The 15,268-nt window shown below is 38.0% G+C and overlaps 2 protein-coding genes and 1 pseudogene across 2 annotated transcripts in view; 1 reads left to right on the top strand and 2 right to left on the bottom strand.

Annotated features, from left to right (window-relative positions):
• The window catches only part of LOC107587955 (olfactory receptor 10A5-like), a 1,369-nt gene extending 585 nt beyond the window's left edge, over positions 1-784 (bottom strand). Inside the window, exon 1 of the mRNA XM_016275938.1 lies at positions 3-784. Within this exon, the coding sequence (XP_016131424.1) occupies positions 3-784 (782 nt within the window). The remainder of the gene's footprint in view (positions 1-2) is intronic.
• Positions 785-11,428: 10,644 nt separating this feature from the next.
• Positions 11,429-15,268, top strand: part of LOC107587962 (olfactory receptor 1M1-like) — a 48,977-nt pseudogene continuing 45,137 nt past the window's right edge.
• LOC107587337 (olfactory receptor 52K1-like) overlaps positions 14,114-15,268 on the bottom strand; it is a 4,743-nt gene continuing 3,588 nt past the window's right edge. Inside the window, exon 2 of the mRNA XM_016275083.1 lies at positions 14,114-14,751. Within this exon, the coding sequence (XP_016130569.1) occupies positions 14,114-14,751 (638 nt within the window). The remainder of the gene's footprint in view (positions 14,752-15,268) is intronic.

Below are 15,268 nucleotides of genomic sequence, written 5' to 3' on the forward strand. Positions count from 1 at the left end.
ACAAATAATTAAATAACCTGGGTAGGAAAAAGAGAGCAATTATGATGAGCTGAGGACTGCAGGTGGAGAAAGTCTTCATCTTTCCTTGAGTACCTGAAATCTGCATAACTGCTAGAAAGATAGAGCAGTAAGAGAATATAATAACAGCAAAGGGCACCAACAGTATTGCAAAGGCATATATGAGAGCTGGAATACTATATAGTGATCTGTCTATGCATGCCAGTGTTGTGATTGAAACATGATCACAGTAACAGTGTATAATTGTGTTTTCTGCACAGTAAGGGAGAGGATAAGCTCGAATGACCATTGCCATGGGGCCTACCAAACCCAAAATCCAAGAGCCAAAGAACAGAATGAGTACATTTTGGTTTGTCATGATGCTATGATATTGAAGCGGGTAACAAATTGCTGCATAGCGGTCTATAGCAATTACTGCCAGAATAACTGAACATACACTGCCAAAATAATGCACAAAAAACATTTGCACAAAACAACCCAAGAATGAAATGGTTCCATCTTGAAACCAGTACCTGCTGATTATTTTTGGTAATGTTGTGGTGCTGAATAGTACATCACATACGACTAGATTTATAATGAAATAGTAAACAGGTTTCTGAAGGCTCTTAGTCGTTACAAACAACATAAAAAATAAAGCATTTCCCACCAATGTAAACACATAAACAAAAAATAGATGTGCTGAAACAAGTCCATAGTAATGAGGCTGGAGTCCAGGAAAGCCAACTATCACAAAATCCTTTATAAAGCTGACGTTTCCCACTGACATGATGAATATCAGTCCCTCAATATGGGTCTTTTTTCTGTATGTAGAAAATATTTCATTTAATATTATAATAATATACTGTAACTATAATAATAGCAATAACTTTATAGTTAAAAAAAATGTGTATGGATAAAGAGAAGCAAACCTGCCACACTTCTTTCACAGGCTACTGTCAAAGCACATTCTGTCCCTTTACAATGAGATGTGCTGGTGATGTGTCCGTTTATATCTGACAAATTATGAAGACAATGGCCTGAGACGCAAATGACATAGTTCCTCCAGGGACAGTGACAAAATGGCCATGTAGTTCTCTAACCTCTAAATCTTTACATTTACAAAAAAAGTAAACCAGATGCAAAAGTACAGCTATTGACTTGTCTTCTTTTAAATAACAATAATAATAAACATAAATATAAAGGGGTGCAAATTATATTTGATTTATAGTTTTTAAAACACTTCTAATAGTTTTCACTAAAATAGAATAAAATAAAATAAAACACTGGCCTTCGAATCTTATTGGCTGAGAGGTATTTCCAGCCATGCAATAGAGTGGGGGAACTATGACATCACTTTGTAGGCGGATCGGCTGTTCCCAGTCAACACGTGAGATCATGCAATGATCACAGTGACATCACACCATTCTCATACTGTGATACTCACAGTGTGAGTAATATGTGAGCTCATTGTGAATTCAAAATGTTGAGCAGGTTGAGAGGAGGCAGTTCAAATATTGGTCACCGAGGAGCAGCGTCGGCGCCACGGGTGGGCTCGGTCACTGTGCCCCCTCACCTCTGGTGCCGTCTCCGTAGTGGGCGCCCTGATTTTAGTCGGTGAGGCAAGGTACTGCCCTGGGAAGGGGTCCCAGGCTGTTAAATACACAGATTAAAAGCGAAATGTTTTCATTGTGGTTCGTTCTTAGCAAAAACAATTTTTTTTGTTTGTTCAGGTTATGCAGAGCGAAATAAGAATGGTGCTGCATTTAGAAAGAATTCTTATTAACTTTGCTATTATTCTTGAATTTTCAAACTGCTAACACTTTGCAGTTTCGAATTATGCCTTTACTGTATGACCAAAAATTACGGAGTAGTCTATTTTATGTTTCAGCTGCTTGATCGCGTTTGAAAGCTACTGCATTCATCGGAAACAGCGCAGCCGTTCACCGTGCCGTTCCGTCAATACTGGAACGCCCGTGAACTACAAAGCCTATTTTACCTAATAAGGCTAATAGTTTAGCTGCAGCTACATCGCAAATATGAACACATTTGGATTTGTGCCTGAGAGACGTAAGCCCAACTTTACCTTACGTTTCTTTATAAATTAATTTGTTTTGGCATGTTTATTGCTAAGCATATATTATTATATATGGCAATTATATTTATCCATTAGAATTATATATTTTTAAATTCTTATTCTGTTCTGATACGGTTAAATTTAAAGGATTTGTTTAAAGTGAGGGGAACTAAAATATCCTATAGTGTTCATAATGTTGGTACATTATCACATTATTAGGCCTGCCGTTATTATTTCTGAAAATGCAACTTATATGAGACGTATCTTTTTTTAAATTTTCCTCAAAAAAAATCGTTTTAAACGAAAATATGCGATTAATCTGTTCAAATTTGTTACTGTGGGTTAACAAATTTACATTAGTAGGCTATTCTTATGCTTGGCTTCACAGATAGCAACAGAGTCTGGGCCAAATCTGGTTTACATTCACTTCTGTCTTTTTTCAGTCGTGATTGCAAATGTTTTTTTTGTTTTTTTTTACGTAGGCTACGATGGATAATTAAAACAAAAATCAGGCGTGTGTATTTATAACATAAATTACTAGGCTTACATTCTTTTTTTCAGAAATGGAAGTAACTTAAAATGTTATTGTGTGTTTGTAATTTTAATATTTTTATCTATAGGCCTATACAGCAAAACGTCTCAGGTTACTTATGTAACCATGATTCCCTGAGTAGGGAACTTCGAACTGTGTCCTCTAGGGGTCGCTATGGGGACGCCTCGTCGTGACCCGTGTCTGAAGCATACATTGAAAAACACCAACAACACGTTGGCTGGCGACAGCCCATGACGTCACTACCGGTGCGACTATAGTATAAATAGGTGCCGGGAGAACATGTCATTCACTTCTTCGTCTGAAGCTTGTGTTCGAAGCATGGCAGGAAGCCTAGAGGGCGCAGTTTCTCGTTCCCTACTCAGGGAACCATGGTTACAAAAGTAACCTGAGACGTTCCCTTTCAAGGGAACTTCGAACTGCGTCCACTAGGGGTCGCTATGGGGAACGGTATACCCACGCCGCCATGCTGAGGGGAGTGCAGGCCAGAACCATGGTGAGCACTAAGTACCAACTTTACCATTTTCATGGTGAGTTGCCCCTGGGACGTCAGACGGCTGTCTTTGACTTTATCCCCTACGGCCAAAGGCCTAGGCTATATACCCAACTTACCTGTTAGGGCCAGACTCCTGGGCCCGGGGTAGAGCTCAAGGCTTGGAATCATAAAGGATTCCTTTAAGGGGGGTCTAACCAACTCAGAGAAAGGGAACGAAGCTACAATGCGTAACCCTTACTGTACAGGCTTTCAGAAAGTGCACAAAGTCTAGCGTGCACACGTACCATTAATGTGGATTTTAGAAAGTATGCAAAGTGCTCAGCATGCACACTTACCACTAGTGTGGATTTTAGAAAGTGCGCAAAGTGTTCAACGTGCACACTTACCACTATGTGGGTTTCAGAAAGTGCACAGAGCTTTGCGTGTGCACTTACCATAGCATGAATTTAAATTTCCAGGCATCTGATCACAGATACCCGGAGGTACTGGGCCAAACGGGAGAGGCAAGCTCAAATACGACCCTCTAAGGCGAGGGGAGCAATCACTCTGATCTGGACGAAAGCGCTGTTGCCTTGTCTGGATCACATCCCTTAGGTCTTGCCTACCTCCCTTTGACCCGCGATTCCTCCTTCCCCTACCTGCGGGTGGAGGAGGAGCGCGAGGCGCGACACTAGCCTTCTGTGCCCGTCTCTGATCCTCAGACCAAGACGGACCAGGACCCCTATGTTGTTCGGGCTCAGACCTGGACCTTCGTGGAATGAAGGATTTAAAGTCTACTGAGCGCGCCTTCGCCTCCCTGACTTCTCAACCACCGTCTCAACGGAGGTACCAAAAAGTTCAGAAGGCGAAATGGGAGCATCGAGAAGAAAGCCCCTCTCTTTCTTCCCGATACCTGCCAGGTTCACCCACAGATGTCTCTCAATACCTACTATAGCTGCCATGCTTAGTAGCACAGAGAGTGAGATCTGTGGTGCATCGAAACTCAGCTACCTCATCAGGCCTTTATCCAGGTCTTCCAGCAGGTCAGCCTAATATGCCTGGAGCACCACATTGTGCGCAATGAAACAACAGTCTGACCTGCTGCTGCGTATGCCCTGCCATCTAAGCGAGATGGCAAGGAGGGAGTTTTAAGAGAGGCGCAGCTCAGCTACCTGATTAGGAGAAAGGCCCTTGCCTTTATCCAGGTCTTTCAGCAGATCAGCCTGATACGCCTGGAGCACCGCCATAGTGTGCAACGAAACCACAGCCTGACCTGCTGCTGCGTATGCCCTGCCATTTAAGCGCGATGTATCCTGGAGGGGCTTAGATGGCAAGGAGGTAGTATTAAGGGAGGATGTCTCGCCCGAAGAGAGATAGCTAGCCAGCGACTCTTCTACAGGGGGCATCCTCTCATAGCCGTTTTCATGCATCACCTCGATGTTGGCATAACTCGAATGTTGGAATCGATAGATGCTAGAAGAAAATGGCCTCTTCCATTCCATCTCGATTTCAGTATGCAAATCAGGAAGGAATGGAAGGCTCACCTGAGTTGGACGGTTATGGTCAGAAAGATAACGCTCATCAAGACGACCCCGCGACACCACTTTCTTGGCCCGCTTCCACGGCAAGTCTAGCCTCGCCGTGGCGCTATCCATAACTTCCAACAGCTCACCATACGCAGAGCAGGAGGATTGGGAAGGCTCAGCCTCAGCCTCTTCGCCGTCCTCAGACATCTCCTGCTCTTCCTAGGCTAAACCCAGCAGAGCACTGGCCCCCGGATCAGATGATGTCAAAGAGATAACATCATCCTCCAGCGGCTCTCTCTCGTCCGCAGCCAACGAGCGCGAGAAGGAAAGCCCCTCCCTAAACTCATCTGCCAGGTCCACCTGCGAAACCCATGAGCTCATTCTCCTCCGTGCCTCAGCAGCGGCGGGTCCTGAACCGTGGGGAGCAGATGGCTGCCCCTCTTTCCTCGAAAAAAGAGACAAACGAGAGCGGAGCTTTTTCATCGAAAAATGCTCACAATGCACGCAAATCGCCCCCTCAAGGACGTTGCGTGCGAGCTCCTCGCCCAAACACAAACCGCAGAGATTGTGTGTGTCATCAGGTGTCAAATAGCGACGACACGGATGCACACACCCTCTAAACGCTCTGCTAGTTTTTTGTTATAAGAACCTTCTCCAAACATACAACTGACTTCCAGACAAAGCCTTCGATGAAATCAACTGAAATACAAAAGACATTAAATCTTTCGCAATCTCAGCAGAGAATGATTAAACAACTCCCCAAAAAGCATCACCAGCTTCACTCATTATTAACAAGACTGACTTTATTTCTGTCAGACATCTACATCAAAAGTGCTTATTGAGAATTAACAGAGATTTAGATGATGTTTTATTGTTTCATTTGACGCTACCATCAAGGTGATTAGTGTTTGCTTTAGTTGGGCTCTTGACCCTTGACTTTATAACATTAGGCTATATTTTTTTGGGCTGCTGTAATTGTGTTTGCAAAGCACATTTATTATGGCAAGAAATATCTAAAAAGAAACTGCAACCAGATGATATCGGTTTGTTGTTGATGATAACAACACAATCTTCACCCAGATTTATTATGCAGTCTTTGTGAGGAGTTATTAATCTAAAGTTTGCAATTATAATAGCTCTTTGATTATACAGTATAGGATCCAACAGTGTAATAATTTATGAAGGATTTTAAAAGCATGATAAGTCACAAGCATTTTGAACTGCAGTGTCATTTAAAAACAAAGAGAAACATCAAGAATCAGTGTATGAATCTCAACAATGGTGACAATCAAAAGCTTCATGCTGCAATGCATGCTAGGAAGAAGACTGCAACGAAACAGTTAGGACAGCAGAAAGGATAATTGGTGTGCACCTGCCCAACCTTCAGGACTTGTACAACTCCAGCAGGCCACATGACAGTGATTCACAGTGTTAACACTTATTTTAATAATCTCTCCACTAGGATTATTTGGAAGTCTCTAGGCCAATTCTACCACTAATGGATTTATCTGTTAATAATATAATTGCTAGGAGACATTCAATGAAATTAATTGTAAACATCATAAAAGCAATTATTTTGTTGCTGATGAACAGTAAATAACATGCAAACAGTTGCCATAAAAAGTGTCTTTTCCCCAGAGTCCTAATTTGCTACTTGCTGTTCTTGGTCCCCGAAGAGACAGGCCTCCTTTATGATTACTGAGTGACATTTTGTTTATCAAACATTATTTTGTTTGTACATGTCTCTGTGTCTCTAAGTGGCTCATTATCAGGTGAGGTGTGACAAACAAAGAAGTTACCCTGGAGCAAATCACTTTCAATCAAAGATGCTGCAACTCTTGCTCAGAAGTTTGAAATCACTCACACACAAATTTCTACATTGATCAAAACTAAATTATTAGTCATTAATAGAAAAGTAACTGACATGTGTTTGATTTTCATTCTCTAATGCTAAACAGATAAATCAGTATTGTTGTCGCAATATTTGCACCAGAAATTAAATTCTCAGCCATTCAGACTCAGACATTCAGACATTTTTAATTACTCTACATTTCTCAAGATATAAATAATTATGAAGTGTCACTAAAGCTGTCTGGAATAACTGATTCTGATTGGTTAACTGTGGCACACTTACCAAAAAGTAGTATACTTCAAGTTTATTTTAGTAAGTATACTTAAGTAAAGTTCAAGTATATTTTTAAGTATACTTTATGTAGTAAGTATACAAATATCAGTGTACTAGTAGTATACTTGTAAGTGTACTATTTCAATACACCTTGGGACTAAATTGGTCGACTTTCTAGTATATAAAAGTATACTTTTAAGTATACTTTATGTAGTAAGTATACAAATATCAGTGTACTAGTAGTATACTTGTAAGTGTACTATTTCAATACACCTTGGGACTAAATTGGTCGACTTTCTAGTATATAAAAGTATACTTTTAAGTATACTTTAAGTATAACAGTAGTAAACTTTGAGTACACAACTAGTTTACATCAAAATGTTTAGTTTGTACTGCAACTATACTAAAAGTGAACTTATAGGTATACTGATAGTTTACTAATTAAATACTTGTAGTAGCATTTTTAGTACACTTTGAAGTATAGTCTCAGTAAACTACTAGTTTAGTAGTTTTATACTGCAAGTATACTCGTAAGTTTTCTTTAAGTGAACTTTACATCATACTTTAAGTATACTACTATGTCCCTATTTAGGTATTAATTTGTATATATTTTGTTATATAAATATCTGAACATACAAAACATCAAAAGAACAGGGTATCTGCTTGTAAACAAAAACATTTTATTCTAGCTTCATGCATTCTTTTTTTAAACACTTGAATGTGGGTAAGTTTCATAAATAAAAAATAAAGAAATAAACAACATTTTGAACAAAAAGCTGAAAAAAGACTATGAATTGGATTCAGAATGATAATCAAAACATAGATGGAGTCGATCAACACCCCAGAGCTTGACAGTAATTATTACCTCTTCATTGGTCGACATTTTATTCCATAACGTTACACAGTTTTGATGCTGTTTTATGTCTGATGATGTGTTAGAATACATGTGGAAGCACCTGTTGTTTCGGTTTCTTCTTCACTTGTGTTTTTTGGAAATTCTGTACAGAAGACGTGTACTAGCGCCCCCAACAGTATAACAATGAAAACACGGATTCTGGGAACACAAGTATAGCTCAAATATATTTAGACTTTTTCTAAGTATAAGTCAAGTATACTTAAATGTCATTTTAATTATATTTCTGAGAAGTACATAAAGCCCATTTCTGAGAAGTACATAAAAAGTAGACTAAAAGTATACTTTCCTATTTTTAGTTTAAAAGCAGTATACTAATAGCACACTTGAATAAACTTCTTTTTGGTAAGGGCATTTAGTGGTCATATCCTGTCTACACTAGACAGGAGTAAAAGATCAGGAAAACTTAAGTGTAATTTAAATTAGATATTACATTTAATGTGGTAGTAAAGCGTGAAGTATTGCATTTTATTGGTGCAGAAATAAGTGTGTGTTGTGTAAAACTGCTTATCACTTATTTTAATTAATTAAATTGTGTCATCGCTTACATAAGTAGAGAACAGAAAATAAAACGTTTATTTTAAAATGCAAATAACTGAAAATCAAGATGTGTACATAAAGCTCTGTAAAATATTTTACAACACGTGGTTGGCCTCAGTGTAACCAAAGGTTCTACACATTCTCTATCTTCATGCCTACTTACGTCATGTAAGAAGTGGTCAAGTGCAAAAACCGCACGTGTATCAGGCCCATATGGATGCATTGTTCTATTTTACTCGGTTATATTATATTCTTGCACTAGAACAGGAACAGGACAAATCAGTAAAACACACACACACACACACACACACACAGGCCATATAAACAACAATAATTAGAAATGCCCTTTCACTGTTGGCACTTGATCCTGTTTCCTGCATGGCACATTAATCATGCACGCCTTTTCAAAATGTCAGTAAGCTAAATTACAGTTTATGAGATTAATAGCTACTGTTTCATAATGCTGTTACTGTTTCAAAACGTCACTTCCGGTGTTTGTAATAACTTCCTTTTGCAACCTAATGTGGATTTTAGCCATATAGCCTAATTGTATTATTTGTACCTTCTAAACTCTACACTTGTTTAGCATTTCTCATGTAAACATTTATTCTTTTTTTCAAGAACCCCAAACCCACAGTACTCATATTCATTAGCTTCATGTTTTATTTGTGTACGTTTATTTATGGTAAACAGTAAGACAGCGATATACTGTATTTACAACAGTGAATTACATTTACTTAACTGTAGGGGGCTCCAAAGTAATCAAAATTCACAAGACCACATCAAAGTCCCTATAGTCTTTGACCACATTCAGTTGCTTTAACACGTTGTATTGTATTAATATCACACATAACTATGCTGCCTCATTGTTACTTCAGTTCAATAACTTCTCAGAAACAGCCAAAGTCGTCATTGCTCATTCTAACAAGACGCTGAATTACTTTGTAAAGAATAATTAATTGTGAGCAAAGCACACGTGAAAAAGGCCACTATATTATTAAGAACATACTATAGATCGTCCCAGTGTATTGAATTAAAAGGCTTGGAAAACATATAATATTCTTGAGTCTGTTTTTAGGAACTTTTAATTTGTGATGATGTCCGTATGTCGTCACCGGAAAGTGGGAATTATGAGCTCGCAGTTTGATGGATGGATCTGCAGCGAATTGTCTGACTGTGAGTGATCAGTTCCTGTATTTGAAACCCTTTTGATAACCCATTTTATTTACCAAGTAATCGTGTAAATACATAGATATTTCACTAAATGTACACACTTTGGGACTAAAAGCCATGGACGTAAGCTCTGTGATCACATAAACGGGAGCAAAAAACTATATGTTCAGATATGTAGCCTATTATTCTATTTGAAAGTTCGATAACGCATTGACTTTGCACTCCTGACTGAAATTAAGTAATTAACGTTACTGTAATTGTGAAGATCAGAAACATAAACAATTATCTCAAAATCAAATAAGAATTAATAATTACTCTAGAAATGTTTTTAACAGCTGCCAGAAAAGGCCTAACAGGCTTCGTCTACATAAGGGGTGCCCAAACTCGGTCCTGGAGGGCCGGTGTCCTGCAGAGTTTAGCTCCAACTTGCCTCAACATACCTGCCTTCAAGTTTCTAGTATGCCTAGTAAGAGCTTGATTAGCTGGTTCAGGTGTGTTTAATTGGGGTTGGAGCTAAACTCTTCAGGACACCGGCCCTCCAGGACCGAGTTTGGGCACCCCTGGTCTACATCCACCGTGTTTGACCAAAAACAAATAAAAACGACTGTAGAGGTGTATATTTACTGTTAGCAAACTAAGTTAGAAAGACGACATTTGATTATCTGTTGATAGAGAAAAAAAATCTTTTAAGTGTTCATCTTGAAGGGAGGAATGAAGAGAGGGGTGTGTGTACAGTAGCCTATGCATTGGTGTTAACTTTCTCCAGTTTTATTATGCAACTATTATAGGCTACCTATTATGCCAAAAGATACAACAAGTGGAAAATTAAAAGTGTTAATAAAGTTTTTTTTTCTTAAGGTCACAAAATCACTGCCCTTCTAAACAAAACTTTTTAATGATGTTTTGATCTACAGTACTCAAGGTGATGGAAGACAGGATTGTCCCAGGTGTCAGAGCTGTTTGTACATGGTCTCCTGTGTGTCGACACATAGTTAGTCATCTATTATGAGTGCTTAACAACTTAAATTTGACAAACAGAGTCATTCTGAGACATAAACACTCTTAATATTTCAATCAAAGATTATGCAACTCTTGCTAAAAGTTTCACAACAAATACAGAATACTTTTTTACAGTAATAGAAAATATATCAGTCATTAATGATTTATTCATCTTCAGTAATAAAAGTTAGCATCTTCTTATTCCTTATTTAGATTAGCTGCAGTAGATATGCCTCATATAAATGTTTTTTTTTTCTCTCCAGATGTTAAATATCTTACCTTTCATGGGTGAATGGATAAAAACAATTCATAATTCATTATCTTAGATATCTCAAGATACTATTATTACAATCCATATGGAAGATAAGAATTAAGACTCTTATTGTGTGTTGTGGCGTAGCAATATATAAGGTATTAAATGCATTAATATTTTGGAGGAATCGACTGTAGAGAGAGTCAGGATATGAGAACAAATCTGTGTGATCATTGTATTAAACACTGCTTTTGATCTACAGTACTCAAGGTGATGGGAGACAGGATTCTCCCAGGTGTCAGAGCTGTTTGTACATGGTCTCCTGTGTGTCGACACATAGTTAGTCATCTATTATGAGTGCTTAACAACTTAAGTTTGACAAACAGAGTAATTCTGAGACATAAACACTCTTAATATTTCAATCAAAGATTATGCAACTCTTGCTAAAAGTTTCACAACAAATACAGAACACTTTTTTACAGTAGTAGAAAATATATCAGTCATTAATGATTTATTCATCTTCAATAATAAAAGTTAGCATCAGAATACACATACAGTAATCTTATTCCTTATTTAGATTAGCTGCACTAGCCTCATATAAATGTGTTTTTTTCTCTCTAGATGTTAAATAGCTTACCTTTCATGGGTGAATGGATAAAAACAATAATTCATTATCTTAGATATCTCAAGATACTATTATTACAATCCATATGGAATATAAGAATTAAGAATAAAGAATAGTCAGGATATGAGAACAAATCTGTGTGATCATTGTATTAAACACTGCTGTACTGTCAGGCATCATGAACCTCATATTGAATTTGGTTCTGCTCAGTAAGGTGGTGTCATATAAAGAGTTTCTGCACTTCTTAAGTGGCTGTAAGAGTTAAGGTCAGACTCAGCAGCATCCCAGAAAATGTAAAGATTGCAATGACAGTTACAAGTTGCAGACCAGTGAAAACGTGTCCAACAAAACATCTATATAGTTCACAATTTTTTTTGTTGTATTTTAATTATTAAATTCTCAGAATAGACTCAGCTAAAAATTCTGTAATTCAAAAAAAGGCCCACCACAAACTTGGGTGTCAAAAGGCCTCTAAGTAACACAGATAACCTGCTAGTCTGTTGTACAGCCCAAACATATCCAGAAGAGGGTGACAGAGACAAAGTAATACACACGATTCCTTTAAATCTCCCATCCCTTATTTACCACTACAAATACATGGTTGAATTGTTTACTATACTAGTCAAATGTTTGGATACACTTACTTTATTCTTATTACTATTTTCCAATATTCACAATACATCTTTTAAGCAATTTTAAGAATCAAACTTATTTCAATAACCGTCTATCAGGATGGGCTCTATGTGATAAAATTTCACACTGGCTGTCAAAATCAAATCAAATAACAAGGAAGGGAAAATCAGAACAAACACATTAAAGTTTAAGCATCAGAATTTACATTTATCCACTGAGACATGAGAGGTTGTGATTCTGTCATTATGTTTTCTTTGTGTCAAACTTATTATAAAGTGCAACTGGCATTTTTACTTTTTTTAATCACTTAACTAAGTGTCTGTGTCTGTTTGTATTTGTGTGAATAGCTGCACTAATTCATCAAATGAATTCCCTCTGGACTGTAACATTATACTGAGATACTATTAGAACAGTACAGTAATGAAATATCAGTTGTTTTTAAGTGGCTCCTAAAAGGCTGAGAATTCAATTTGCTATTCAGATATCATAATTTAGCAATGCAATGGTTCTCAGCTGGTGGTCCGCTGGCCTGTTCTGCTGTTCCCTGGACAGCAGGGAAAAATTTATGGCAAATCAAACAATACAGATCTGTAATCATATTATCAACCTTTAAAAAGGGAAGTGAAAATGCTGCTTGTTAAAGGAATAGTTCACCCCAAAATTAAAATTTGCTGATAAAAACATCACACTTCTACAACATGAATAATCCAGTCCATCAGTTAGCATCTCGTGAAGCAAAAAGCTGTGTCTTTAAGAAACAAATCCATCATTAAAGTTTTTAACTTTGAACCATTGCTTCTGGCCAAGATATCCGTCCATAATCCATAATAGCTCTTTCTCTAGTGAAAAAGTCCATTACCTGATGTCCTACCTCTTTGTTCAGAACAGTTTTGGTGTATTTTTGCTTGTAAACAGTGCTTGATCTGTGCATATTTCTTTCTTGAGTCAAACAAGAAGACTTTTTAATTGAGAAAGGCAATATTATGGATAGAGGACTTGTATTTTTAGCAGCGGATGATTGAAGTTAAAAATGTATTGATGGTTTTGTTATTGCAAACACGCAGCTTTTCACTAATGATGTCTAAGTGTGCTAAATCACACTAAAAATAGGTCTTTGTATTTACAGAGTAATTCACAGTTATATTTTCTTATTTATCTCATATTTTATTACTATAATTGGGAATTTTGTAGTCCTTCTCATTATTGCTCGTAAATGAAGCCTACACAGTCCAAAGTACATTGGTGTGTTTAACTTGGCCTTGGCTGATATTGGTGAAACATGATTCCCAACATGAACAATTTTCTATTGACTCATGGTACATCTCCTACAGTGCTTGTTTGGAAAACATGTTTTTTGTGTTCTTCAGTTCTATTCAAAAGTGTCACTCTTGTTGATCTCGCATGAGATTGTTTCATTGCAATTTGCTTGCCATTAAGGTATCATTCTATTGTGAACAATACGAGTATGGTTATAATTTTCTCTGTATTATGGATATTTACATCTGTGGTGTCCCTAATGGTGTGGAAAGTGATGGTGGTGGAAAGTGGCTCCTGGTGAGTGACTTGGTTGCAGAGTTTAGCTCCAGCACACAAAGGTTTCTACTGATCCTGATTACCTTGATTAGCTGGTTCAGGTGGGTTTATGTTGGCCTAGAGTTATACTCTACTGAAAGCCCTTACTGCAGGTGGAGAAATTCTTCATCCTTCCTTGAGTACCTGAAATCTGTATGGAGATGGAGCAGTAAGAAGTAAGGCTGGAATACTATACAGTGATCTGTCAGTGCATGCCAGTGTTGTGATGGAGACATGATCACAGTAACAGTCTCCGTTTGTTTATATCTGACTTGTAAATTGTAAAGAGCATGGCATGAATGACAGTGACAAAATTACCATTCTTTCTTAACCTCTAAAACATCACATTTAAGACAAAATGTACATCAGTTGTGCAAAAGTACAGTTATTGACTAGGAACAGATGTTTCGTATACAGATCGTATACAGATAAACATATTTAATAGTTTTTTTTTCTTTTTGACTTTGTTTTTTGAAATATAGTTTAGTTGAAATATAGCAATTTTCAAAATATATAGCAGACTTCAATGATACAAATTTTGTGGATAAAACTGATGAAATCTTATATCTTCTCACAGTTTCTCTACTCATTTATTATGTTTACATCTAATACTATTTTGTTTTTGTTGTTTCTTCTAATGTATGACTGCTGTATTAATTTACACACATACAGTGGATACATTCACTTTTGTTGGAATAAATAGGGGATTCATTGAAACTTTTATCCTTTTGAGTAAGGTTTCCCTCAAGCCTTTTGTCCTTAAACAGTAAATGAGGGGGTTGATCATGGGTGGAAACAGACTATACAGCATAATAATGACTAATCGCAAATCAGTGCTGAAGTTGACACCAATATTGCTAGACAAATAAATAAAACACCTGGGTAGAAAATAGAGAGCAATTATGATGAGCTGAGGACTGCAGGTGAAGAAAGACTTCAGCCTTCCTTGAGTAGTCGATATACGCAAAACTGCCACAATGATGGCACAGTAAGAGAAAACAATGAAGGCCAGAAGACTGAGCAACACAACCATAGCAAATCCAAAGGCTGGAACTCCGTACAGTGCCCTGTCAGTGCATGCAAGTGATGTGATAGAAATGTGATCACAGTAACAATGTATAATTGTGTTTCCTGCACAGTAAGGCAGAGGGTAAGCCCTTATTGCCATCATTAAAGGGCATGCATGTGTTAGCACCCATGCAGCCAGACAAAGACAGAAAATGTTCAACTTTGTGACTATATTAGGACATTTTAGGGGATTACAGATGGCTACATGCCTATCATAGGCCATTATTGTCACGGCGCGGTCAGGAATCACACCGTGTGAGCAAGGGTTTTGGGTCCAAATGCAGGTTTTATTCACTGCCAGGGAAAACAAAGGTAACAAACAGAAACATAAACAGAGCTAAGACTCTGAAACAGGCTAGAACACGCAAATGGGCACTGATGCAATACGGCCACCTCTGGCTTGCATCAGTCCCGGAACAGACACTCGAAACACTCGTAACCCTCGTGACTACAAACAAACAGTAACTAGTGACATAACTCAACCAAACATTAATTATCCGCCCCGAGTGGCGTGGGGAAGGCGCCTAAATAGTCCTCATGACGGGCCACAGCTGTGTGAGAGTGAGTGTGTGCACAGGTGTGTGGAGTGCAGGTGATGGAGTCCCGGATGGGCGACAGCTGTGTGTGTGTGTGAGAGTGGGTGCCCAGGTGTGGTGTCAAGGTGACGGAGAAAGAGTCCGGGACGATGGGAGATGGCGACCTCTGGTGGTGAGAGGGAGAACACCAGACGCCAGCCCCTGACAAA

This window comes from Sinocyclocheilus grahami, unplaced genomic scaffold (assembly GCF_001515645.1).
Source record: "Sinocyclocheilus grahami isolate Dianchi unplaced genomic scaffold, SAMN03320097.WGS_v1.1 scaffold6.1, whole genome shotgun sequence".
In the NCBI taxonomy this organism is placed as follows: Eukaryota; Metazoa; Chordata; class Actinopteri; order Cypriniformes; family Cyprinidae; genus Sinocyclocheilus; species Sinocyclocheilus grahami.